This window comes from Dictyostelium purpureum, assembly GCF_000190715.1.
Source record: "Dictyostelium purpureum unplaced genomic scaffold DICPUscaffold_98, whole genome shotgun sequence".
NCBI lineage: Eukaryota > Evosea > Eumycetozoa > Dictyosteliales > Dictyosteliaceae > Dictyostelium > Dictyostelium purpureum.
The window spans coordinates 44183-71662 of record NW_003519435.1 but is presented as its reverse complement, the minus strand read 5'-3'; the positions used below and the strand labels follow the sequence as shown (position 1 = coordinate 71662).

At 24.1% G+C, this 27480-nt stretch overlaps 7 protein-coding genes across 7 annotated transcripts in view; 4 read left to right on the top strand and 3 right to left on the bottom strand.

Moving 5' to 3' along the window:
* Positions 1-113: 113 nt before the first annotated feature.
* DICPUDRAFT_78255 (uncharacterized protein) lies at positions 114-1328 on the bottom strand (the record flags this gene model as incomplete). The annotated part of the gene is made up of 2 exons (XM_003287347.1): positions 114-236; positions 309-1328. The coding sequence occupies 2 exons, from the start codon at positions 1326-1328 to the stop codon at positions 114-116; spliced, it is 1143 nt and encodes a 380-aa protein (XP_003287395.1).
* Positions 1329-4294: 2966 nt separating this feature from the next.
* DICPUDRAFT_87578 (uncharacterized protein) lies at positions 4295-6872 on the top strand (the record flags this gene model as incomplete). Its single annotated transcript, XM_003287358.1, has 6 exons — positions 4295-4370; positions 4492-4791; positions 4868-4953; positions 5032-5222; positions 5294-6348; positions 6421-6872. The coding sequence occupies 6 exons, from the start codon at positions 4295-4297 to the stop codon at positions 6870-6872; spliced, it is 2160 nt and encodes a 719-aa protein (XP_003287406.1).
* A 4911-nt stretch (positions 6873-11783) lies between these two features.
* DICPUDRAFT_151501 (uncharacterized protein) lies at positions 11784-19933 on the top strand (the record flags this gene model as incomplete). Its single annotated transcript, XM_003287357.1, has 3 exons — positions 11784-12191; positions 12268-14895; positions 14963-19933. 3 exons carry the CDS (start codon positions 11784-11786, stop codon positions 19931-19933), a joined length of 8007 nt encoding a protein of 2668 aa, XP_003287405.1.
* Positions 19918-20722, bottom strand: DICPUDRAFT_97695 (uncharacterized protein). The gene is made up of 3 exons (XM_003287346.1): positions 20479-20722; positions 20344-20397; positions 19918-20279 (listed from the first exon to the last, which is right to left on the bottom strand). Exons 1-3 carry the CDS (start codon positions 20710-20712, stop codon positions 20058-20060), a joined length of 510 nt encoding a protein of 169 aa, XP_003287394.1. The 5' UTR covers positions 20713-20722; the 3' UTR covers positions 19918-20057.
* A 955-nt stretch (positions 20723-21677) lies between these two features.
* On the top strand, positions 21678-22947 carry DICPUDRAFT_78251 (uncharacterized protein; the record flags this gene model as incomplete). The annotated part of the gene is made up of 2 exons (XM_003287356.1): positions 21678-22304; positions 22378-22947. 2 exons carry the CDS (start codon positions 21678-21680, stop codon positions 22945-22947), a joined length of 1197 nt encoding a protein of 398 aa, XP_003287404.1.
* Positions 22948-24512: 1565 nt separating this feature from the next.
* On the bottom strand, positions 24513-25550 carry DICPUDRAFT_32417 (uncharacterized protein; the record flags this gene model as incomplete). Its single annotated transcript, XM_003287345.1, has 2 exons — positions 24513-25333; positions 25409-25550. 2 exons carry the CDS (start codon positions 25548-25550, stop codon positions 24513-24515), a joined length of 963 nt encoding a protein of 320 aa, XP_003287393.1.
* Positions 25551-26704: 1154 nt separating this feature from the next.
* The window catches only part of DICPUDRAFT_97694 (uncharacterized protein), a gene marked incomplete at its 5' end in the record, with an annotated part of 1302 nt that continues 526 nt past the window's right edge, over positions 26705-27480 (top strand). The window contains 3 exons of the mRNA XM_003287355.1: positions 26705-27020; positions 27133-27322; positions 27395-27474. Of these exons, the coding sequence (XP_003287403.1) occupies positions 26705-27020; positions 27133-27322; positions 27395-27474 (586 nt within the window). The remainder of the gene's footprint in view (positions 27021-27132; positions 27323-27394; positions 27475-27480) is intronic.

Sequence of the window (27480 nt, the reverse complement as noted above, 5' to 3'; positions counted from 1 at the left end):
CATAAAATGAAACTTTGAATTAAACGATTTAATTAATATTTAGCTCTTCACCTATTTCATTTAATGAAACAATGAATAAAGTGCTTAAACTATTAATTTAATTGCTATCAATTTCAAAAGGTACTGTAATTATTACGTCTATTATAATATAGGTGACCTGAAAGAAAGGAGTCATCATTGTATCTATCATCGGATTCATAGCCAGGATAATCGATATTAAATTCTAGACATCTTATCTACAATTAAATAAAGAAATAAATTAATATATGTTTTAATTAAGTATAAATATGAATGTATGAATTACTTACTTTAATGGTACGGATTGATTGTCTACACAATGGGCATTCTTTTTTAATTTTAGAAGATTTAATAATGCATTTATAGCAAAATTTGTGGCCACAATTTATTGTTGCCATTTTAGAGTCCTCTATTTCATCATAACATATAGAGCATACGATATTTTCTTGTTCTTGTTCTTGTTCTTGTTCTTGCTCTTCTTCTTGTAATTGTTTTAGTTCTAGTTCTATTTCCAAAAGTTCCTTTCTTGCTCTTTCTTTTCCTAGTCTTATTTCTTCTAAACGTTCCTCTTCTAATCTTTCTTCTTCTAATCTTTCTAATCTCTCTTTTTCTAAACGCTCTCTTTCTGCACGTTCTCTTTCTAAACGCTCTCTTTCCATTCTCTCCATTTCTTTCTTTTCCATTTCCACACGAGCTTTTTCTGCTTCTACCCTTTTTTCTTCCTCCTCGTCTTCAAATCTATGTTTTTTGAGGGGGCGCATATTGTGACCAATATAATTTTGATCATCAGACTCCAATGGTCTCTTCTTCATTGGGGTACTACGAGTTGGTTTTGGGGCACCTCTATTATTGAAAACTGGTGGAACATTTGATGGTTGTGGGTGTTGTTGATTTGGACCGGTTGTCATAATTAAATCAGAAGTAGAATAATGTGAGTAAATTTGGTTATTTGATGGGAAATGGTAATATTGAGCCCTTGAAAATGGATTTTGTTGTTGGTGTTGAGAGGTTTGTTGGTGTTGGTGTTGGTGTTGTTGTTGTTGTTGTTGTTGTTGTTGTTGTTGTTGTTGTTGTTGTTGTTGTTGGTGTTGTTGATTTTGTTGTGGTTGTGTTCTATTTACTGGAGCAGTATAAAAAATTGGTGTAGTTTGTTGTGGGTAAACGTAGGTGTTGTATCTGTACAAATAATCGATCCCGGTGTTATTTCTATGGTTATTATTGGTTGAAAATAAATATGAAATATAACCTGGTAAAAAACCGGATAAAAAACCGAGGACAATACAAAGAAGTAATACTATAAAACCAATCATTTTATATTAAATTATTATTATTAAATAATGGTGATGTGGAAGGTGATTTACAAATTATTATTTGATTATTGCTAAAAATTATCTAATTAATATAAAAAGCTATTGATATTATAAAATATTATTATTGTGTTGATTGTTATAATAAATAAATAAATGTAAATTATTATTTGTATGCAGATAAATTAATATAGGAAAAAAATAAAAAAATTTCTTTAAGGAATGAAATTTAAAAATTAAAAAAAAAAAATAAAATTGAAATAAAAAGTTTTTATTAAAAATTTTAAATTAAAAATTTTTTTTTTTAATCATTATAAAAAATTAATGGGGTGTGGCACACAATTCATAGTGGTTGTTAAAATTTTTTTAAAAAAAATTAAACAGAAGATTTCTTTAAAAGGAAAAAGTAAATCCAATTAGGGAACTTCACTATTATTAAAAAAAAAAATTTATAATTTTTCAAAGATGAATTATAGATTTTAATATATTTGGAGGAAACTTTTATTAAAGTTATTATAATAATTTACATTATCATTATAATTTTTAATAAATATATTAATAAAAAAAAAAAAAAAATTTTATTAGGTTTTGGTTTTTTAGTTCAATCCAGTAATTTTATGCCCTGTTTATAAAGGATGTTATGAATAGGACCTTTATCAACAACAATAATATAACTAAAAAAAGAAATTAAAATAATAATTTTATAAATTAAATAAAAATATAAAATAACTTTTTAAATTTCGAATTTTATAAAACATAAACAATTTCATAAAAGTTTTATTTTATTTAATTATTCGATTTTTGTATTTTTTTATAAAAGCAAATATGTTTTACATTCCTTAAGCCATTAGTGTTTTATTGTGTTTTGGTATATATTTTATACCTATATCACACTGCGTGCAAGTAGGGCACATGTGAGATTCTGGAAACCTGTAGGACTTTTTTTTTTTATAAAAGTGACGGTGATTCTTAATGATACATTTAGTCGTCAGTATTTTAAATGTTTTTTTTTTTTTTTGGTATGTGTTTAATATACTTTTATCATTTTTTAAATAAACTTTTGCCACACTTTACTTTTTTTTTTTTTTTTTTAAAAACAAAAATAATTTTTAGTAAATGAAAATGCTTTAAATTAACAGTAAATTAATAGGAAAACCTGCGATTCTTGTGATTCGAACACAAAGGGGCCTACTGCAATGCCCCATCCATAACAAAATAGCATATCACCTAGAAGATAAAACCTATCAAAAATTCGCCCAACGGGGGGCTCGAACCCCCGACCACAAGATTAAGAGTCTTGCGCTCTACCGACTGAGCTAGCCGGGCTTTGATATTTATTTTTAATTGTGTGTGGTATAACTGCGCCGTTGATATATTTAGAGTGAAACTACACCTGGAAAACTACAGAATTTTACATGTATTGATGAATTACAAATAAAAATTAAATAACAAAAACCATTTCAAAAAAATTAAATAATCAAAATTAAATTACTAAAAAAAATTAATTTATTTAATAAAAAAAAATAATAAAAGTCTTGTTAACCTTTGCGCCATCTTATTGAAGGGTTAAGTCAAAAAATTGTGGTTAGCAATTAATAAAAAAACTGCGCCGTCAGACTACCCATTAATCGCCATTATCGCGATATCATACCGTGTGCACCATCACCAGATATTTATTAAGATAGTTAGGTATTCGAATAATCTTTTATTATCAAAGAATAATTTATTATAATAATCACTTTTAACGTCTAACTGACTATTTTATAAACAATATAAATATTTTAAATTCATATTCAATTTTTTCAGAGGTTTATTTTCATTACTTAATAAAATATAATATTTCATCTATCTAAATTTACTTTTGTGTTTTCTTTATATTTAGTTTCTTTATATTTATATATAATCACTTTTTACTTATATAGTACATCATAACATGTGTAATTACTCAGCTCGCTGATCTCGTAGAAATATTTCAGATATCTTTAGCATGAAAATACCTCCGGGAGTTACAGATTATTATCGATGAACTAAAAATAATAAAGATATTAAACAACATAATTTTTACAACTAAAATTAATTAAACAAAATTAAAAAACCAAAAAAAATTGAATTTTAAACTAATAACATTCGTGTTAACCCTTACTCCATTCGAAATGAAATGAGAAAGAAAAATAAGTGGCTAACGATTTAGACAAAAAACTTAGAGGTTAAAAACTATCGTTATATTTTTTTTCCAAAAGTTTTTAATTATATTTAAAACATAATAAAATATTCTTTTTTTAAATTTGAAACTTTAATTTTTTTTTAAAATTTACTTTAAAAAAAAAAAAAAAATTCGGTGAGTTTATATTATAATATATATAAAGGTTTTTATTATTTGATATTTTTTTTTGAAAAAAGAAAAAATATTTTAACTTTTTAAATTATAATTTGTAAGTGAGATAATAATATTATTTATTTAATTTTTTTTTTAATTTTTTTTTTTTCTTTTCGCATATACCGCAACCAAAAAAAAAAAAAAAATTTGCCACAACACAAACAAACTTTAAGTATAAAAAGATTTTTTTTTTAAAATGAAATCTAAAATGTAGTTTAAAAAAAACCCAAACAATTTTTTATTATTATAATAAAGAAAGATCTTTTTGTGATAGTATTGAATTGGAAATCTTTGGATATTAATATAAATTTTTTTCATAAACAAAACACATTTTAATTTATTTTTTGCAAATATTTAAAAAAAAATTCCTCGTATAACAAAATATCTTAAAAAATACGGTTTTTTTTTAAAAAAAAAAAATAAAATAAAAAAATACAAAAATAATTTTTTTTTTTTTATTTTAATATTTTCACACCAACAACAATAAAGTTATACTTATATTCGTACCAATTGCACTTTATAATAACTAGTCAAAAAAGACTCATAATAATAAATGATGAAGTTATTATTATTATTCCTTTTATTAGGAATAATGATACCAACCATTTTTTCACAATCAAAACCAAAAACAATGGTAATCGAAGGAACAATTTTTGACCATAATCCATGTATGTGTTATTTTAAAATTTAGATATATAATTATAATTTTTTAATATTAATATTTATAATTTTTTTTTTTTTTTTTTTTTAAAAAAATTAAATGAATTTCTTTAATTTCATATTTAATAGTATATAATGATAATTTTCAAACACCACCAGGAAGTGATGTTAGAAGTGTGGGTATGGTAAAAACCAATTTAAATGAGACATACAGAATTCCAAATTTATCATCTCTAGATAAAACCACAACACCAAATAGGTTAGGTTCAATATCTTCGCCAAGTACTTTTCCAAATTTTTTCCTTTCAGGTCGAGATTTACCACTCACCAAAAACTCGGGTGCAAACATTCCAATTAATATCAATATCACATTAACTTTAAATGAAAAGACTAATTCATATGTTTATGATAATCAAGAACATTTCCCAAGTAAGTAGATTTAATTATTTTAAAATAAATCTAATTTTTTTTCTTTTAACACTAATCATCTTTTTCTTTTTCACAGTCGATTTTATTGGTTATGATGTTGATCCAAAATTACGTATTTATAAAAAAGGCAACACCTATCATAATTTCCATTTTTGTTTAAAGGTAAATATTTATTATTTATAATTTAATTTTTAATTTTTAATTTTTTTATTAATTTTTTTGAATATTTAAAAAAAATAGATAAATAATAAATTTACTTTTTCAGGAAATGAAGTATTCAATTTTATTGGTGATGATGATGTTTGGGTATTTATTGATAATAAATTAGTTGTAGATCTTGGAGGTATTCATCCACCACAAACTCAAAATATTAGTTTATCAGAACTTGGTTTAACTCCATCAAAAGTTTATAATTTTGATTTCTTTTATTGGTAAGTTTTTTAAATTCTATTTTTTAAAATTATTTTAATTAATTATTTAAATTATATTTCTATTACCACAGTGAAAGACATACAGATGGTTCAAGTATTAGAATTGAAACAACTATTGAAGCATATTGCCCATGGTATGATTATTGTGGTGTCTGCACTGGTGATGGCTCAGTATGTTGCAGTCTAAAAAATACAAAAGAGGGTCAAGTTTCATGTGATGATAATGATCCATGTACCGATGATTCGTGCCCAGATCCCAATAGTGGCATTAACTTTGATCAAATTAAAAAAAACTGTAAAAATACACCAAAAGATTGTTCACCATTAGACAAGTGTTCAACAAGATCCTGTAGTCGTGAAAAAAATGGTGAATGTGTTTCCACACCACTCCAACCAAAAGATAGATCCAATGAATGCTTAGATTATGTTGGATGTGATCCAATCAACGGTTTTATTTATAAATCAAGATGCCAAGGTAAATGTGATACTGGCAAGTGCAATAATGGTGTATGTCAACCTAAAACAAATTCAACATGCAGCAGCGAGTTAGGCGGTGATCTTTGCAGAAACTACTATTGTGATTCAACGGCTGGTTGTACCTCTAAACCAAAATGTGAAACAAGTCCTGATGTATGCAAAGAAACTAAATGTTCCGCCGGTGTATGCTCTTATCCACAAATCCCACCCGAACAATGCAATTGTGATTGTAAGTTAAACAAATGTCAAAAGAATAATTGTGTTCCAAAAGGCGATGGTACAAGTGTTTGCTCACCACTTGATATTGATGAATTGGATGATGGAAATCCATGCACAATCGATGAGTGCGATCCAAACACCGGTAAAGTTACACATACCCAAACTGATAAGTGTGGTGGTTGTATGAAATGTGATCCAAAAAGTACAGAAGGTGATTGTGTATTAAATGACGATAGTTGTGAAGATGGTAATATTTGCACCGATAATAAATGTACAATAGATTCAAAAAATAAAAATTTAGGTATTTGCGTCAATTCATCAGTAGAATGCGGTATCAACGATAGTAACAAATGTTTACTTTGGAGCTGTGATCTTGAAAAAGGTTGTGTTTCCGAAAAATTAGTTTGTCCAAATAATGGAAATTGCCAAGGTAAATACATTTATAAATATATAATATTAATATTGGTTACTAATATATTAATTTATCTTTTTTTTTTTATAGTCGGTGTATGTAATGAAAAGACTGGTTGTTATTTAGAACAAAAGAATTGTACATCCCCAGCATTTTGTATTGTTTCAGAATGTGATGAATCAGTTGGTTGCATTCAATATGATCGTAGATGTGCTAGTGATGATAATAGATGTAAAGCTGGTGTCTGTGTTAATGGTACTGAAACAACCGAGGGAGAATGTCGTTCAGTTAATTATGATCCATTACCATTTATTTGTAAAACTGCTGCTGTAGTATCAACTGCTGTTATTGCAGGTGTCACTGTTGCAGGTGCTGTTGCTTTGGGTATTTTCTTATACGGTGGTAAAAAAGGTTATGATTATTGGAAACATTCTCAAAGCATTAAATTCACAAACTCTTCATCCAATCCATTATATGTTCAATCATCCAATGCAGGCACCAATCCATTGTACAGCGAAGAGGGTGCTAATGCTGTACTTTAAGGCAAAAAACTCTTAAACTTTTTCCTTTGTATTATTATCATTTTAAATAAAATATTTTTATAAAATAATTATCTTTTTTTTTTTTTTTATTTTTTTTTTTTTTTTTTTTTTTTTAAAATATTTACTTTAATTAATATATATGTTTCTCAATTTAAAAGAAATAATCACACTTTGATAAAAAAGATTTCATTTATTTAACTTAAATAAAAAAGATTTTGGTCGGAGGGCAGTTATAATAAGGAAACACCACAACAAAGACAACTTAGCAAAGTGGTCTAATGCGATTGACTAGAAATCAATTCCCTTCGGGGGCGCAGGTTCGAACCCTGCAGTTGTCGATACTTTTTGAATGAGTTCCTCTTCCCAGAGATTACGTTTCTTCCACGTGATTTTCTAAGGTACTAAGATCAAATTGTTTGTAATGTATTCATATGCATTTTAGAATTAAATGAATATTATTATATTTTAAAAAAAATTAAAAAAATAAATTTAAATATTTATTTTATCTTTTTTTTTTTTTAATTTTCGAATTTTTAAATTTTTATCATTTTAAATTTTAACAAACTGAAATAGTGTAATATAATTACTAGAACATATACAAGATGAGTTCAAGTGATGAAGTTAGTGTATACCTCGGGCTCTATAATACATACCATTACTCTAATAGTAAAATTGGGTATTTACAAAACTACTTAAGCAAAAACAATTGCTAATGAAGAAACCGGTTAAATCAATGATAATCAGCGTTTTGGAAATGAAAAAAATATCCTCGAAAGAGATGAGTGTTTTTTTATATGTAATTTTATTTATTATAAAAAAAAAAGAGGTTTTATTATGTTTCAAATTTTTGAATGATAACTGGAATTTTGATTTTTTTGTGGACACTTTACGTGATTGTTTAATTTTATTTTTTATCCATAAAATCACAGTATATCTTCTTTAATTTGATAAAGGAGTAGTATTTGTTTTTAGGCTTAATATTTTTTTCCATATTTTAAATTAAGTTTGGATCTAAAACATTTTTTTCTTTGATACCATTTTTTCTAAATTTAGGACTATTTTGTATTAATTGCTAATCACGAATTTTTGAGTTACCCTTTCAATAAGAATGGCGCAAAGGTTAACAAGACTTTTATTTATTTATTTTTAAAAGAATTTTTAGTAATTTAATTTTGATTATTTAATTTTTGTTATTTAATTTTTTTTTGGTAATTTTTGTTACTTAATTTTTATTTGTAATTCAAAGATAAAGTTCTGTAGCTTCAGGTATATTGGTATTTTCACTCTAAATATATCTGAATTCCATATCTTGCTAAACTTCTCTAGCCTGTTGAATATCTTCATTGTGTGTGTCACTACCGATTTTTAATACAAAAATAATATTTGTAATGAAACAGTATCAACATCTTTAAGGTGATTTTTATTATTAACAATCCAAAAATAGCAATAATTAATTTTATAATAATATTCTTAAAATAGTAATAATTAGTTTTATAATAATATCTCTTAAAATAGTAATAATTAGTTTTATAATAAATAACTCTTAAAATAGTAATAATCTTCCATAAATAATATATTTAGTTGAAAATGTCACATGTTTAACATATACTTACATTCATGTCAACTTGTTTATGACACTATAAATACTTCAGTAATAATTCTTTATTAAACATTATTATCATCTTTTAACTTCTAATAACAATAACAATAAATAATATAAATAACTAAAATACTTAAATAAAGGTTTCTTTACTATATTTCTTTATTAACTTAATAGGGGGGTCATATTGTAGTATATGACCCCCATAAGGTTTGAACATATAAAGTAGGAGTTCAAATTAATAGTATAAATTAAGAAATTTCCCTTTTGCTAAGTTGGTCACCTCACGCCTTATTTGTGCATAGTGCACTTTATTACATTTTGGCGACAGCTTCGGTTCGATCCCTGGAGGGTGCAGGTTGAAAGGGTTCCTGACCCATTCCAAAAATTAGTTAGATAGTTACAGTATTTCGCAAAAGTTTTGACCCCCTTTTTTAAAAATTTTTTTTTTTTATTTATCTTCAATAATTTTAATTTCAATAATTCAAAAAAATATAAAATAAATTTCAAAACATCTTAACTATATTTATTTATAAAAAAAAAATAAAATAAAATTTTTTTTTTTTAAAATTTTTTTTTTTTTTTTTTTTTACATATAAAAAAAATGGGTTCATTATTTTCAAAAAGATAATTAAAATTTTAATATATAATTTTATTTTTTAAAAGAAATTTTTTTTTTTATGATTTTTTTTTAATATTTTGTTAATCCACCTTAATTCTTATTTGTTTGTTGTATTTTTCTTGGGATTGATTGATAAAGACTATCAAATATATCTTGTTTAATATTTTTCAAAATTCTACCAATTAATAGATTGAAATTATGACGTGGATACCTGATAGAAATCAAATTTATACGTCGTTTTACCATTGACCATATATTCTCCATAATATTAAGAACTGGTGCACAGAGTGGAACAAATATCACCCTAATGTTCATTTTTTCGTAAAAACCGGTCAATAATTGGGTCATATGAATAGAGCAATTCTCTTGTAAAAAAAACGTATCACCAGATAAAATTAATTTCTCTTGTAAAGTTCTTCTATAACTCTGTATTGTTATTTCTAAATATTTTTCAGGATTTGTGTTAAACCTGACAATACATATACGACCTGCACCATGAGCTGTGCCACAGAATCATGTATATATTGAGCTGCCGCTTCATCTTCGTTTGGCCAAAATGTTGCTTTGAAGGTTTCTTACACCATGAATCCATTTTTTAGGTTCCATTTAATTAGAAAATCCTTCAATTCTGGCTTCGTCAACAAATATTACCCTTTTCCCAATTATCAGCTGCCCAATTTTGGAACTATTTTGCCCACCTTAGCTTTGAGCTAAGATTTTTCGGAAGGAAAATGTTTACTTTTTAAACTTTTAAAAAAAACATTATTATGTTGTAAAGACCTACTAGTTGTACTAATTTAAACATTTTTTTGAAAGCTTTTTCGAATATGTCTTTTTGTATTACTTAAATTATAACATTTCCCATTTAAAATTTTTTTTCTGCAATGTCTTTCAATTGGGTCGCCCATTTTTCTTATTATGTCAGGTATTGGATTTTCTTCAATTGTACCTTTTTCTAAATTAATTTTTTAAAATTCTCTTAACTGAGGACCTACTTCACTCATTATATCTTTATCTTTTTGATGACTTTTTCCTTTTCTGTAAATTTTTATAATCATTTTTATTAACTCTAAAAAAAGGGTCATTATTGTTTTTTTTTTCTATTTTTTATGAATATTCTGTCCTATTTGTTTTTAAAAAAAATTTTAAATATATAAAAAAATTATTATAAAATTGAATTATCTTCTCAAAAATTTAGACCCCATTTTCTATGGGCGCTTTAAAAAAAAAATTAAAAAAATTTTTTTAAAAAAATAAATTTTAAAATTTTATTTAACAAAAAAAAAAATAATAAAACCTTATAAGTTTATTTATAAATATTTTTAAAATGGATTTATAGTCAAAAACTTAAGATATGATTAAAATTAAATTTTTTTCATATATTTTTTATATGGGGGTCAAAACTTTTGCGAAATACTGTATCTTTAAAGGGTGAGGTAAATGTAGTATATGACCCCCATAAGGTTTGAAAATATAAAGTAGGAGTTCAAATTAATAGTATAAATTAAGAAATTTCCCTTTTGCTAAGTTGGTCACCTCACGCCTTATTTGTCCATAGTGCACTTTATTACAATATTTTCATAACATGTTCGGATGGTGTAGTTGGTTATCACGAATCCTTAACACGGATTAGGTCGTGGGTTCGATTCCCGCTCTGAATATTTTTTCCGCACTTCTATCTTCCAGATGATTTCAATTTAGATCAACCCCAATTTGTTAATTTTTTTCAAAAGTGATTTTTAGTTCAATAATGATATCTTTTGTATTTTTTTTCAAACGCCTCATATGGGGAAACGGTACCTTAATTGTGTTCATTTATTGGGTTTCTGCAACAAAATGACAAACTCTTACATCTAAATATTCACTTCAAGAAAATGAAGGATGATACTCTGTGATGTTTCTAGAAATTTGGTTTTTAATTTACTTTTATAAAAATTTGGTATCTAATTTACTTTTGATTAATTTTATTATATTTTATTTATTAAAGTGTGTTTCTATTGTCTGTAAAGTTAATAGTTTTGTTAAACCATCGGTTGAAGGTTGAATGTCTATTTGCGAATGATATGTTAACTCTGAGAGCTCACATAAATGGATTGGTAAATGTTTAACTGGTGACTGTGAATAATCAAGTTTCTACGATTTGTGCTTTACAGGTATCAACGCAAAAACTAGTTTGAATGAATGTGAATTTAATACAGAATATAATGCTAAAACCTGTACCAGAACCCAATGCGGCCTAGAGAATTGCACAGTGCAATATAAAATTTAGAAAAGACTCTGGTAAATATAATTCATTGGGGCCATACATTGACCAAGTTTGAAATTTCCTCTGTTAAATTGGTTTCACATTCTTCATTATCAAACTCTATTTTTTTCAATGTATATTTTAAAAATCAATATTATTAAATCTAAACTATAAAACTAATATTATAGTTATTATTAATTGGTTATAAATGGTAAGAAGATAAATATGGTTTCATTGTATATATATTAGTTTTTTATTCAAAATTTTTTTTTTATGATTTTTATTTTTAATTTTATTTTTTTAAAATTTTTTAAAATATTTTTTTTTTTTATAATTTTTTTTTTTAATTTTTTTAAAATAATTCATAATTAAACAACTAACTATCTTTATTACTATTTTTTAAATGTATTATAAATAAAAGTTCAAAATAAATAACTGGTTAAAATGATTTTATCAGAAAATAACAATAATATTATAAATAATAAAGAATATCCGTTTCTTAGTGAAGAAGAGGATAGTAAAATAGTAACTTTAATATGCAATCATTTATCATTAGGACAATTTGAATTAGCAAGAGCTTTAATTTTACAAATTTCAAATAATAACAATAATAATAGTAATAGTAATAATAATAATAATAGTAATAATAATAATAATAATAATAATAATAATAATAATAATAATAATAATAATAATAATAATAACAATAGAGAATTAACAACTAAAATATCATCAATACTTTATCATACAATTAGAAATGGACCACCATCAACATGGCTTACATCTGAAACTATACCATCATCACCACATTTATCATGGTTATGCTCAATTGAATTTTATCAATTAGATCAAGTAAGTAATTTTATTTTAATACTATAAAAAACCTATTAATAAGTATCATCATATTAATCATATTGATTTTTTAAAGGATGGATTTAAATCAAGTATAAGCGAAAAAACATTATTACTGTTAGAATTTTCAATATTAATCTATAGTTTATTAGGAGAGTTACAAAATAATGATAGAAATATTCAACCTATTATTCAAGAGCTTAGAGAATATCACTATGTACTTTTAACCCAGAGACAACCAAATGAAGAGTTTATCGATAGTTTATCTAGTTCACAATTATCTCAGATGGATAATATATTGTTAAAGAGCCGTTTAAATAATTCAACAATATCAATATTAAAAAATATATTATTAAATAATTCAGATTTTGGTACACATATAATCAAACATTTTACAAATCCATTCACATCATTAGACCAATCCTATTCACTATTACAATCTAAATACCCAGTTACCTCTCAATTAGAGCAATTATTATATGAGGTCATATTACAGCTCATTAGCCAAAAACAATTTAACCAAGTATATAATTTATTAACAATAATAGATTTATCAAATAATAGCGATAATAACGATAACGATGATAACGATGATGATAATGAATCAATAATTTCAAAACTATTAGAAAAAATTTCAAATTTAAATATAAAAAACTTAACAAATGACATAAATATTGAAGAAGTAACATTATTAAAAATACCATTTAGTAGTCAAACACAATCATCTCCATCTTCCCCATCTTCATCATCCCCATCACCTCCATCACCTCCATCTTTATCATCTCCCTCATCACCATCACTATCATCAACAATTAATCAAGAATCATTACCAAAAGAACAAGAAGATTCAATATCAAGATTAAAAATTTATGAATCTTTATTATCAAATAGAACATTAGAACCTTTAAAAACCTTCTTAAAACACGAAGAATCAATACTAATTGAACCAAAAGAACCAAAAGATTTTCCAGAATGTTTTGAAATATTAAAAAATTATTTTAATTTAAAACCTTCAATAAATAATAATAATAGTCCAAATATTAATGATTTTTCATTAGATTCAAGTAAATTAAAAAACAAAATTTTAAGAAATAATTTAAAACAATTCAATAGAGATGACCAAGATTATCAAGATAGAGAATCTATATTTTGGTATTGGTATTACCATTTCCTAAGAGTTAATGACCACCACTATTTAGAATACTCTTTGATGAAATCCATAGATCTAGTGAAGAACAAAAGATTTGAAGAGGCTTTAATTGTAATCAAACCATTCGAAAAGTTATTACCATTATTAATACTATTATGTTGGGATCACTTTGAAAATGATATAACCTCAAGAAAATCATTAACAAATTTATTAGATCTATCAAAAGGTAATAATAACAATAATAATAATAATAGTAGTAGTAACAATAATAATGATAGTAATAGTGAAGAATGTGAAGAAAAGATTTATAATAATGATAATAGATTTGATCCAATCTTACTACATTCAAACCATCAACTATCATATTTAATAGAACTAGCAGAATGGAGTTGTAGAAGAATGATAGCAGTACCAAATAGCCCAGATGGTCAAAATTTAATAATTGGAAATAAAGTTTATGATTTACAAAATGAAAAAATTAGAGGCAATAATGATGATAATAATAAAAATAATTTTCTTCCATCACCACAAAACGAATCAAATAATTCAACTTCACCCCCATCATTACTTTCTTTAGGTAGATCAATGACAATTGATATTTCAAATGAAATTTTAAATCAACTTTTTCATCACTCCTTCATCTATGTAATAAAAGATTGTTTACCATTTATAACATCATCCGATATTTTAAAATTTATTGAAAAGGATCCAGACTATCCAATTGGTTATACCCAAAATCAACAAAAGGAACCCCAAGATCAAGAAAAAGAAACAAAAGAACAAGAACAGTTTTTGCCAAAAATTGCATTAGAGAAATTAAATGATATGAATTTAATCAGAGGTTACTTTTTAATTAAAAATATCTTAAAATTTTTCCAATATCGTGCCACTTCAAGTGAATCAAATATAGATAAAGTTGAATTCGATAGTGTATTGGACGATGTTTTCGATTTATTCAAGGGTATTTCAAATTTAAATATTTCAATTGGTTTAATAGAGTCACTATATCTATCATTATTTTTATCAAATCAAGATTTAAAGAATAAAGTAAATAATAATAATAATAGTAATAATAACAATAATAATAAAAAAGAATTTTCACATTATTACAAGAGAATTTTAAATTTCAGCAATGATGATAATCAACAATCCCAACAAAAACAACAAGAAAATGAACAACAATCACCATTACTACAAAAAGAATCATCAACATTACCAATCCTATTAGAATCAAATGATTTAGATGATCAAATTATAAATTTAATTGATAACGAATACAATTATGAAAAGCAATCAAAAACCTCACACAAGAATTATTTAATTACATGCACAATGTTAGAATTATTAATTGAAAAATTATTATTAATTTTGAATTTTATTGAAACCTCATTCCTTCAACAAAAACAACACCAACAACAACAATATAACCAACAGCAGCAACAACAACAACAACCTTGCGAATCAATTAAAGAAAGGATTCAAATTATTAAATTAAATTTAGAGAATTTAAAACTAAGAGTCGATCTTTCAAAATGGATATTAAATTTTGGTGATGTAAGTAAAATTTTTTTTAATTTTTTAATTTTTAATTTTCAAAATACTAATTTTTTTTATAATTTAGAATTTTAATTATATACCATTTATGAGTTTAGTTTTAATGCCAACCAAATCATTATTATTAATGGCAATGAGAACAAATTATCCAAATTTTGAAATTTTAATTAAATACTTTCAAGTACCAAAAGAAATTGAAAATCAAGTTTATCAATATCAATCAATTCCAAATTTAATTAATACCTTATCAATCAGCAACAGTACATCAGTTTTAAACTTTGTAGATGATAATAACCAAGAACAATTTAAAGGAATTAATAACGATAATATATTTCAAATACTTTGTGATATTGTTATTGGTTCAAATTGCCAGGATAGTTTAATAAAAAAAATATTAGAAATTAATAATCAATATAATAATGATAATAATAATTGTAAATCATATATAAATTGGATATCGTCACTACATAAAGAATATTTAATTAAATCAATTAGTAATAATGATAATAATAATGATAATGATAACGATAATGATAATAACAATAATAATTTATTTAGTATTTTAATAAATCCACAATCAATACCCGATAGAGACTATCAAAATATAGATAAAATGAAACAATATATTAAAAATAAAACAATAATCATTAAATCATTAAATAAATTAATAAAGTGTTATAATGATAGTAATAGAATCATAAAAAGTCAAGAACAACCATCAACTGAAGTACCAGAGGCTCAAGTTAAATTAATTATTGAAAACGATAATGGTTTTTCAAGCAATCAAATTCTATCAACTACATTCAACTATATATTAGCAGTAAACCAAATTTATCAGGAAACCCAATCAATTGATTATACATCACTATTTAAAAATATTAATCAATCACCAAAATCAATTATTCAAGATATAGTATTTAATGAAAAAAACTATAAAAAAGCAGAGTTATTGTCAAATTTCATGCAAATTGATTTATCAGATTTAATCATTTCATCAATTTCACATACCATACCAAAAAATCCATCACAATCACTCTTTAAATCAACAACACCAGATAATTCAGTTTTAAATTCACCAATATTCTATATAGATAATAATAACGATGATAATAGGTATAATAATATCGATGAATCATTAAAATTAGACTCCAATATTGAAGAACAAATTATTCAATTCAATGAAGAGAATGGAAAAATTTTAAAGAAAAATATATTAACAATAGATTTGGTTAATTATATTGGCAAATCATCACTACTGTTATCCTGTTTAGTTTGTATGCTAAAATCACCAAGTTCAGAACAAGATGATATAAACTCATTTTTAAATTACTCAATTGAAAATTCAAAAAAACTTTCCTCTTCCTCAATTTCAAATTGGATAAATGAAATTTTAAAGGCACATACATTTTATAATAAATATTTCAATAATAATAATAATAGTATCAATTTCAACAACAATAATAATATAACAGATTTTAAATTAATTCAAAATTCAGAAAGTATTCATCAACAACAAAATTTCTTTTTTAAAATTATACAATACTTTGTAAATAGTGGTAATTTATATGAAGCTTTAAAAGTTGCCGATGAATATTTAGAAGAAGGAGCTCCAGATTGGTTATTAAAGCTATTGGTTTTCAAAGATAAATCTCAAGGCTATAGATATATTAGAAGAATGAGAGATAAATCAAAAGCATTAAATTTAGTTATGGAACTATTCAATCATTGGGATATTGCAGTTTGTATTGATATGATTGTAATTTGCAAATCATTTTTACAACCCTTAGACAATATCAATAACAACAATAACGAATTAAGTTTAAATGGGATCAAATATTCAGAACTAGACTATTTACATCAATCGTTTATATTATATCAAGCAATTTTAAATATTGAACAACCAAATCAATGGAATAATTGGCAATCAATTAAAGAAATTTGTTCCAATGATCCAATTGTTATGGTTAGAAGTTTATTGGATAGCAAACACTATGAATTAGCTAGAAAAATACGTGACCATTTTCAAGTAACCGGTATTAAGAAAGAAATTGAAGAGCGCTATTTATATTATCTATTGGTAGAAAAGGACGATGCATCATTGGCTTTACAAACTTTATCGGAACTAGGTCAAGAATCAATAATAATTTTGGAATCATTATTACCAGCAATCAAAGAAATCTCAATTAAATTATTTTTAGTTCAATTTTTATTATCATCAAATATGAGAAATCATTTATCCGATGAAAAACTAAAAGAATTGGTTCAACAAGAAATGGGTTATCAAGTTTTAATGGTATTGCCAGTAGATTTACAGAATGAATATTTACCATCAATAAACCATCCAAATCTAATTATAGAAATGTTAATTATGAATGAAAAAATACCATTGGTTTCAAAATTATTATCCGAAATTAAAGAACTAAAAGATGTTGATGACCTTTTAATTTACTATGCTAGAAAAGCCCTGTCATTTAATAGATATTTAGCCAAAAATGATTTAATGATGCTAAATGATTATTTAGAAAAAGAATTTGACGATGAACCTCAAAAACAAAAAAGAAAATCATTTTTATCAAACATTTCAATTATTAATCAAATTCAAAATAGTGTTCAAAATGTTACAAATAAAGAAAATAAAGCAAATCAATCTTTTCTTTCAAGTTTATCATCTTCAAATTCAGGTACATCAATTATTAATCAAATTCAAAATAGTGTTTCAAGTATTACAACCAAAGAAGGTAAATCCTCAAGTTTATCTCCAAATTTATCTTCAAATTCATCTTCAAATCCACCTTCAAACCCATCTTCAAACAACAATTCAATTGACAACTATGATGAAATTTTAAGATTAAACTATAATGAAGTTGGAAATAATTTAGATGAAACTGTTAATAATAATCATAATCATAATAATAATAATAGTAATAATAGTCAAATTAATATTTCAAAAAAATCAATTATTTTAAAAGATAAACAATTGCAAAAATGGTCTTTAACATGTACAGATTTAGTTGAAGATGAAAAAACCAGACATAACCATTTCTTCCCAAGATCACCCTCAATTAGTTTAGCAAAATCATTATTTGACTTGTGCATATCAAAAAAGAAAGTTTATAATACCTGCATTGAACTTTATAGCTATTTATCAAGATTATTATCATCAACCTATTCAGATGACAATTTATTAATTATAAATTTAATTCAACAATTATTAATGTATACTAAACTACAATTATTAAGAGATCCAAAGAGTGGTGGACCAACATTAGTGGCAGTTTGTGACACATATTTAGGCAAGGTTGAATTGTTCCAATCTTTAGTAATTTCAAAATGCTCAGGCTCAATGTCATTGGTAGACTTATCAGATCCACAAAAAGTAAGACAACTACGTGATCGTTTAATTCAAGAGGATCGTCTAAAACTAGCCATCGATGTAGCAAAGAAATGTAATATTCCTGCTGACTCTGCTTGGGTTTCTTGGGGTATCTCTTTAATTCAAACTGGAAGCTATACCGAAGCTAGAGAGAAATTTAAATATTGTTTAACACCATCTGGTCCTGATCGTCGTGTTATGTCACCTAGCAATACATTGTCACCCGATACAATTGACTCTGGTGTAATTCTAAATCAAATTATTCAATTATTAGAATCACCTCCCTCTCCAAACCACTCGAATTTTAGAAACCTCTACAACTATTTAATTTCAACACAACCCACAAATAATTCAACAAATGCATTCGGTAAATCAAACTCTATTAAAATTGATGATAGTATGTTTTATTCATTACTGCAACCCCAGTCACAAGTCTCAAACAATATAAATAATAATAGTAGTAACAATGGAAATAACTCAAATCCAATTGCAGGCTTCTTTTCATCATTATCAAATAACGATAAAAAGCCATCATCAACTTCAACACCGTCATCGTCATCGTCATCATCAACTACAAACCAACCTGCAATTTTAAATAATATAGAGATGGATAAAACTAGATTGGATGAAGCAATTTATTATTTAAAGAAATATGGTAGTGGTAGAATGTTAGTAAGCTTCTTAATCAAACATAATCTTTATAGAAAAGCATGCGAAACAATATTATCTGATATGTTACACCCAAATATTTTCTTTGATGAAATTGTAATGAAAGCCATTTCAAATAGTTCATTGCAATCCCTCTTTAACACAATTAAAGAAATCGATCCAAAACTTTTAGCCTTTCAAGATCACCTTTTAGCAGCATGTAAAATTATGAACGAACGTAAATCATATCAATTGCTTTTCGAGTTTCAATTATATATGGGTGATTATGTTAGAGCTGGTTTAACCTGTGTTAAAATGTTTATTTCAAATCCTGAAGCTTCGTCCACCACAAGAATTGGTTATTTAGAACAAGCGAACACATTCTTTAATCAAGGTCTATCAGATTATGTCAGAGGTTGTGTGTTATCAGAATTTGAAATCGAAAAGTATATTCAAAACATTCAAACCCAACTAGAAATCACCAAATTCTTTTATAAGCAATCTTCAATTTCAAACCAATCACCAATTCATAAAATCAGTATTTTCGGTTCACCAAAACAAAAGACTGAATTAGTAGAAAATTTAACAATTTATGGTAATTTCGAATTAGGTTTTAAAATAACCCAAGAGTTTAAACTACCATTACCACCAATCTACATCAGTGCATTCACTACAATGGCCAGAAAGAAAATGACCTCTAAAATAGAAGAGTATTTAAATAACTTGCGTACTTTTATTTCACCAGACGATTGGGACTCAATTGCAATGCCCGTAATAGAAACCCTTACACAAGAACTAAAAGAATTTAAAACTGCAGAAAAACTTACTCCAAAAATCTATTCAACCCACAATAGTGTTAAAGTTAGTATATTATGTGGAAAATTAAAAACTGCTTATTTAACCGCTGTGCATCATAAAGACCGTAATTTAATCCTATTGGTTTTAGAAGAAGCTAGAAGAACAAATCAATCTACAATTCAAAAATGGTGTGAAGAAGTTTTAAGTTCCTATCAATAAAAAAAAATATATATATTTTTATTTATATATTTTGTAAATTTATATTTTAAACAATAAAAATGATAATTATTTATTTTTTTATTTAATTAAAAAAAACAACATTTTATTATTTTTTATAATTTGTTTATTGTGATGGGCCTGAACCAAGTGAGAATTTCTTCTTTGAAGCATGATCTTGAATTTCTTTTGGTGTAACAGTACCATTTTTATCTTTGTTCATTTGAGAAAAGATCATTCTGGTAGTATTGAATGGATCAATGGCACCCAAGTTGGTAAAATCATCAAGAATTTGTTCATATGACAAGGCTCTTGTTGGATTTGATTTATTTTCAATTAAAAAGTCATCCTATTTATATGTTTAAAAATTAATATTTATATAATTAAATTATTTATATAATAAAAATACTTACAATATCTTTATCTAAGTGTTTGAATACTTCTCTACCTTTGGATTTGGCAGCTTCCTTTAAAAAAATGGATATAATTTTAATAAAATTAATATAAATTTTTTTTGTTTGATTAATTTTAATAAATTATAAACTTACCCCAGTTAATTCTTGGACATCAAGTTTACCAGTTTTCTTATCACGATTTTCAGTTCTGAATAAGTAGGTGGCAGTACGCTCTGGTTTTTTGGCACCGGCTTGTTTCAAATATTGAACAGTTTCTTGATAAGATACACTTTTGTCCATTTTTTTGGTGTTGAAACTCTTGTTGTTAAAGAACAAGTCTAAATCAGAGTTTATTTGACGCATTAATTCATCAGTAGAGAGATCCATTTTTTTTTTTGCTTAATTGAAGTTGAATAAAATGAACAAAATTAATTGTTTTTATACTTGCAAATTTAAGAGAGAAAAAAAAAAATAAAAAAATAAAAAATAAAAGAAATAAAAATAAAAATATTTTATTATTAAAAAATTAATAAATTTTAATTTAGTATAATGTTTATTGTTTTATTTCCCCAAATGATATACATTGAGCCCCCATTTTTCAAATAAATTTTTTTCGAAATAAAAAATTATAATTTTTACTGTGAACACACTATTTTATTTTTAGGTGGGGGGTAAAGTGAATGGGGGTGGTGGTAGTATTGGTAGAGGTGGTGTTTTTATTGTATTGCTTTATTTGATAAGTGTTTACATACCAATTAAAACAATAACTGGGTATTTTAATATCTGTAAAGCTCTAAAATAGCAACATGTTGTTTTTATATTTATTAAGAAAAAATAATTTATTTTTTTTATTTATGATGTGTGTGTATAGGATTTTATTTGTCTATATGTGTGTATGAGTTAATACTTTTTTAGATGCTTTACCTTTATGTAAATTACTTTTAATATTTACATTTATTTATTGTTTTTTTATTGTTTTTTTATTTTTTTTTAAAATATGTGTTTAAAAATTTTAATTTGAAACTTTAATGAAATACGAAAATAATAAATATTATTAGTGATTTTTTTTACTTAAATTTTCTTTTAAATAAAAATAAAAAAATTAAATAAAAAAAATAAAAAAATAATAAAAATAAAAATAAAAATAATAAAACAAAATGTTTTTATTTTATTTTATAATAAAATTCACAATATAACTCATTTTTATTTTTTTTAAAAAAAAGATAAAACAATAATAGTAAAAATAATAGTAATAATAATAATTAAGGTTTATTGTTATTTAAATATTAAAGAAAAATTATAAATATCTTTTTAAAAAAAAAATAAATAATAAAATAAATAAATAAAAAAAAATGTCTCTTTTAATTAATAACCCAATATCAAATTTAACCTCGGTATATAACAACACCAATAATAATAATAACAATAATAATAACTTTAAAATTACTAGTGGTAATAATAGTTATAATTTTAATTACAATAAAGAATTTAATAATAAAAAAATTAAAAATCAAAATTGTTTTTTACCATCCTACTCAATACTATTAAACTCAAATAATATCAATAATAACAATAATGATGAACATGATAATCATTACACACCATCAAACTCAATAACTATACCCACCCATATTTTTCACAAAGACAACAATATTAATGATAATAATAACAAAATAAAAAAATCAAGAAAAAGTTTTATTTATAAAGATACTTTTAATTTTAATATCTACCAAGTCTCAAATTCATATTGTATGGAAGTTTGTGGAGTTTCATATGACACCTTAATTTTTTTATGGACATTTATAAAAAATAATAACCCACCATTTGAAGCAAATTCATATCAATTAGTATGGACATTAAATTGGTTAAAAGACTACACTCAAGTAAGAGAAGGTGCTTCAAAATGGGGTGTTGGAAAAGATCTATACCAAAAAGCAATTAATAATATAATTAAATTTTTTGGAGAAGAACTAAACACTGTATGTAATATAATATTTAATATGTAAACCTTTATTTTTTAAAAAATACTAACTATATCATTTTTTAAAATAGATATCTCTAAATGAACGTAATATTGGAAGTAATAATTCAAAAAACAAATTAGTTATTGATACCCTCTTTGTTGAAACTCAAAAACCCTCAGACAAAGAAACCCAAAGTATTTTATTTTCAAAACAACATCAAAAATATGGCTTCAAATTCGAGTGCTGTGTTAGAAACTATGATGGCTTAATATGTTGGTTTAAAGGTCCATATCCAGGTAGTGCTCATCTATTAACAATTTTAGACAAATCCGGATTATTACAAAATGTTGGAGATGATGAAAAAATTCTAGCAAAGTCTGACTATATTGGAATAAGTAAGAAGTTCGAATTTCCTTTAAAAACCACTCATCTTGACAGTTTAGATATTGATGAACTATTAAACTATGAACAACAAAACACCTATTGCCAAATTTTGGATAACACTATGTCTTTTTTGAAGAAATTCCGTTTTTGTTGTGATAGAATCAGAACAAAGGGCTCAATTTTGGAACATGGTATAAAACTTATTGCAAATATTCATAATTTAGAATTGGAAAATAAACCACCAATTCAATGTTTAAAAAAAAAAAAAATATAAAATAAAAAAAACAATATTAAATTAATTTGTAAAATATTGTTTATTAAACCAATTTATTTTTCATTTATTCTTATCATTATTATTAATTTTAATTATTTTTATTAAAGTAGCAACATTTACATTGCAAATATTGAAACTGTAATGTAAAGTAACTTTAAAGTATAAATAAATAATAAATAAACAATAAAAATAAAGATAATAAAATTATATGATTTTTAAAGTTTATAGTTTCAATATTAATCATTTAAGGTAATTATTATTTACACAATTTGTTTGGTTTTAAAATAAACTCCCCAATACCTTTTTTATCAAAACTAAAATATTAATAACATCATATATGTTTTAAAATTTATTAAAATAAAAATATCGCTATAAAAAATTATTAGATTGTTTTTAACCCAACACTCTAACTTTTTATAAAAATTAATTTTTATATTTAATTTTATATTTTTAATTTAATTTAATTGTTCTTTTTTTTTTAAAAAAAAATTATAAATAGTTTTAAAAATAAATTTTTTAAATCATTTCAAAACAAAAAAAACATTCAATTTATTTATTAAAATGACACTTTTCAGTAAGTATAGTTATATTAAAAAAAAATTAAACTTGTTTCTAATATATAACAAAAAAAAAAAAAAAAGATTCAATCACAGTCTTAGGTAGCTCCGGTTCATCAATGAAATCAAGTGTTGCTTCAAGTAGCTCCAGTGCTTCATTCGGTGGAAACAATGTTGCTCACAAAGTACACAATTCACCAAAATGTAAACAACCAAATTTCAGACCATGTCCACCATCACCACCAAAACACTATACCCCATGTCCACCATCACCAAAACACTGTTAACAGTTTCAGCAATTACCAAAAAAACCAATGCACCTAGAAATATTTATAAATAAAATATTATAAAATACTGCAATTATATATAATTATTTTTTTTTATTTTTTTTATATTTAATTATTTTTAATTATTAAAATTATTAATTATTTTAATTGTTTAAATGACTATATAAGGTATGATTAATTAATTAAGTGAATTTTGATGATAATACATTACAAAAGGAAAAAGATGATTTAATTAATTATAATTTTATCACCGGAAAGATAAAATCATATAAAAATCCTGGTTCTACTGAGACTCGAACTCAGATTACGGGATTCAAAGTCCCGGGTGCTAACCAATTACACTATAAAACCTTTGATGTTATTTCTAAAAATAAGTTTTGACTAGTCGAAAATAAATTTATAACAATAATTTTATTTAATTTAAAAAAAAATGAATAAAAAATGAAAAACTCGTTAATAATTATCTTCTATAAAAACATTACCAATTATAAAAACCTTACTGGATCAAAAAATGAGAATATAACAATAAAATATTTTAATTCTAATATTTAATATATTATTAAAAAAAAAAAATAACACGCCGAACCACTTTTTTTTTTTTAAATTAACTTTTTTTTAAAAAATTACACATAAAAAAAAAAAAAGTGGTTCGAGGTGAATACTATTTTATTTTATTTTATGTATAATTCCAATTGATTTATTTTATATATTTATCATTTATTTATAAAGATGAAGAAGAAGAATTTGTTGGTAGAATTGAGTGTTTGGTTTGGAAAGTTTGATTAGGTGATAACTTTACAGGGTTATTAATTACACCAATTTCTATACAAATCATTTTATGATATTCTTCATCGCCGAAATCCTCCATTTTCTTTGATTTTTCGATCCATGGATTCCAAACTACAACATCTGGAATGGATTGATAATCATAAGTAAGAGTGACTGATGTTTTCTTTTGTGTATCAACCAATTGTAATGGTTGGTAACTTGAACCACCTTGAGTTGGTATAACATTTAAATAAACGCTATCGACTTCTTGATCTATAGTGACCTCCTTACGATTCTCTTTCTTTTTCTCCATATTTTTCATTTTATCAATGTACTCTCTGCCCTTTAAACCGAGAACATGTACATTCTTGATGTCAGAGATGGAATAATAGGTATGAAAAGCCAATTGGAACTCCATTGTGTTTTGTTGACTTGTGTTTTTAACTTCATATTCTAAATCTAAGAAATCTGGGTGTAAAGTAACTCTATAGAACACTATAAACTCGCTACTAACGCCCAATATCTTATCAGTTGCTTCGCTGCTCTTTAAAAAGAATTCAATCTGAACAGATTGTGCCTTTTCATCGACCAATGCTTTATTTACATCCCAATCCAAATTTCTAGCAAAACCATGTGTTTGAATTTTACCTGGTCCAAATTGGGGCCAAATCAATGGTATACCACCTCTGATTGCTTTATTTTCTTGAAATGCTGACTTTTCACTCATAAATAAATTTTCATTTGAATTGATTTTAAATGATGTTACATGTGCACCTAAAAAAAGTAAAGAATAAAGTTAGTTATTATTATTATTTATTTTTTTATTAAAAAAAAAAATAATATTATTACCATGTAAATAAATTTCACAAGATGATGTTGATGTTTTTAATACAAACTTTGGTAAATTATTTACACCTGCAACTACACTTAGATATTTGGTGTTCCATAGTTTTTGAAGTTGCTCAATACTTAAAGATGATGCAGTGGCCATTTATTATATTTTATTTATAATTTTATTTTATTTTATTTTATTTTATATTTATTTTTAAGTTTATTTTATTTTATTTTATATTATAAGTTAATTTAATATTTTATATTAATGTTTTTTTTTTATTATTATGAAAAAAATGATAATTTATGTGAATGAAAAAAAAAAAAATAAAAAACAAATGAATTTAATATTAAAAATTAATAATAATACAAATTATTTGTGTGAAAAAATTAATTTAATTACAAAAAATAATAATAATAAAATTTTTTAAAAAAAAATAAAAAAATTAAAAAAAAAAATAAAATAAAAATTTTACAAAAAAAAAAAAATAAAAAAATATAATAATAAGTTCAAATAATTTCTAAAAAGAAGTAATCAATGGAAGAAGGTGAAAAAAAAAATAAAATTCAACACTATAAAAAAATGGGTATGAATATCCATTATGACCGACAATGAGAAACATAGCCACATTATATATATTTAGCTTATTTTAAGCTATAAATAAAAAATAAATTCTGTTAATACTTTTCAATTTTATTTATTTTCCAAAATAAAATTAAAATAAAACCATTCCTTTAAAATATCAAATTTATTTCTTTTTATATCCAAATTTTTTTTTTTTTTAATTTCAAAAATAAATTTTTTTTTTTTTTAATTAAATTTAAAAATTAAAATAATTTATAAATATAATAATTGGTGATTTATATTAATACTTTGTAATCATTAAATACATATTATTATTATTATCATTATTGTTATATATTGTTCATCACCGCTTCACTTCAAAATAAATATCAAATAATATTTTATAAAAAAAAAAAAAAAGAAAAAAAATTAAATAAAAAAAAACAAAATAAACCCATTTTTTTTTTTTTATGATTTTTTTTATATTTTTTTTAATTTTTTTTTAAAATTTTTTTTTTTTTTTTTTTATTTTCAACATCAAATCATACAAAACTTTTTTTATTTCCTCTTTATTTTTTATATTTCAATAACTTGTAATTTTATTTCTATATAAAATTTTATACTTTTTTTTTTTTTTTAATAAACACATTATTTAAAGAAAAGAAAAAAATAAATATATATATAACAAACACTCATATAATTTGTATACTAGATTAAAAAAAAACACACTCATATAATATTATCATAAAATGTCAAAACCAAATGTTTTAATCCTTGGTGGTGTTGGTTTCATTGGTAGAAATTTAGTTCAATATTTAGTTGAACAAGGTAATTGTGCCAAGATTCGTGTTGTTGATAAAGTTTTACCAGCTACCGCTTTCCTCGGCAAAAAACATCAAGAAGCTTTCAACAACCCAATTGTTGAATATATGCAAGGCAACTTAACCTCAGCAACCAGTATCACCAAAGTTTTCACTTTAGCAGACGGTGCCAAATTCAACTATGTTTTCAACTTAGCTGGTGAAACCAAATATGGTCAAACTGATGCTGTTTACAACGAAAAAGGTAAGTTGATCAATCAACAACCATTTTTTAATTAATTTTCAAAATTAATATTAATTTTTTTTTTTTTAAAATTTCAAAAATTCCAAATTTTTTTTTTTTTAAAATATATTAGTTTATGATGTTTCAATTAAATGTGCTACTGAAGCTGCCAAAGTTGGTGTTGATAAATTCATCGAAGTCTCAACTGCCCAAGTTTATGATTCAAAGAAAAAAGCTTCAAAAGAAGCTGATAAAACTGATCCATGGACTCTTATTGGCAAATACAAATTAAAAGCTGAAGAAGACTTAAAGAAAATCGCTGGGTAATATAAATCTCATATTTAATAGGTTTTATAAAAAATCACTTAAATACTAATATTATTTTTTCTTATTAGATTAAATTTAGTTATTGTTCGTCCATCAGTTGTTTATGGTCCAGGTGATGTTTTAGGTGTTTCACCAAGAATTATTACTGGTGCTG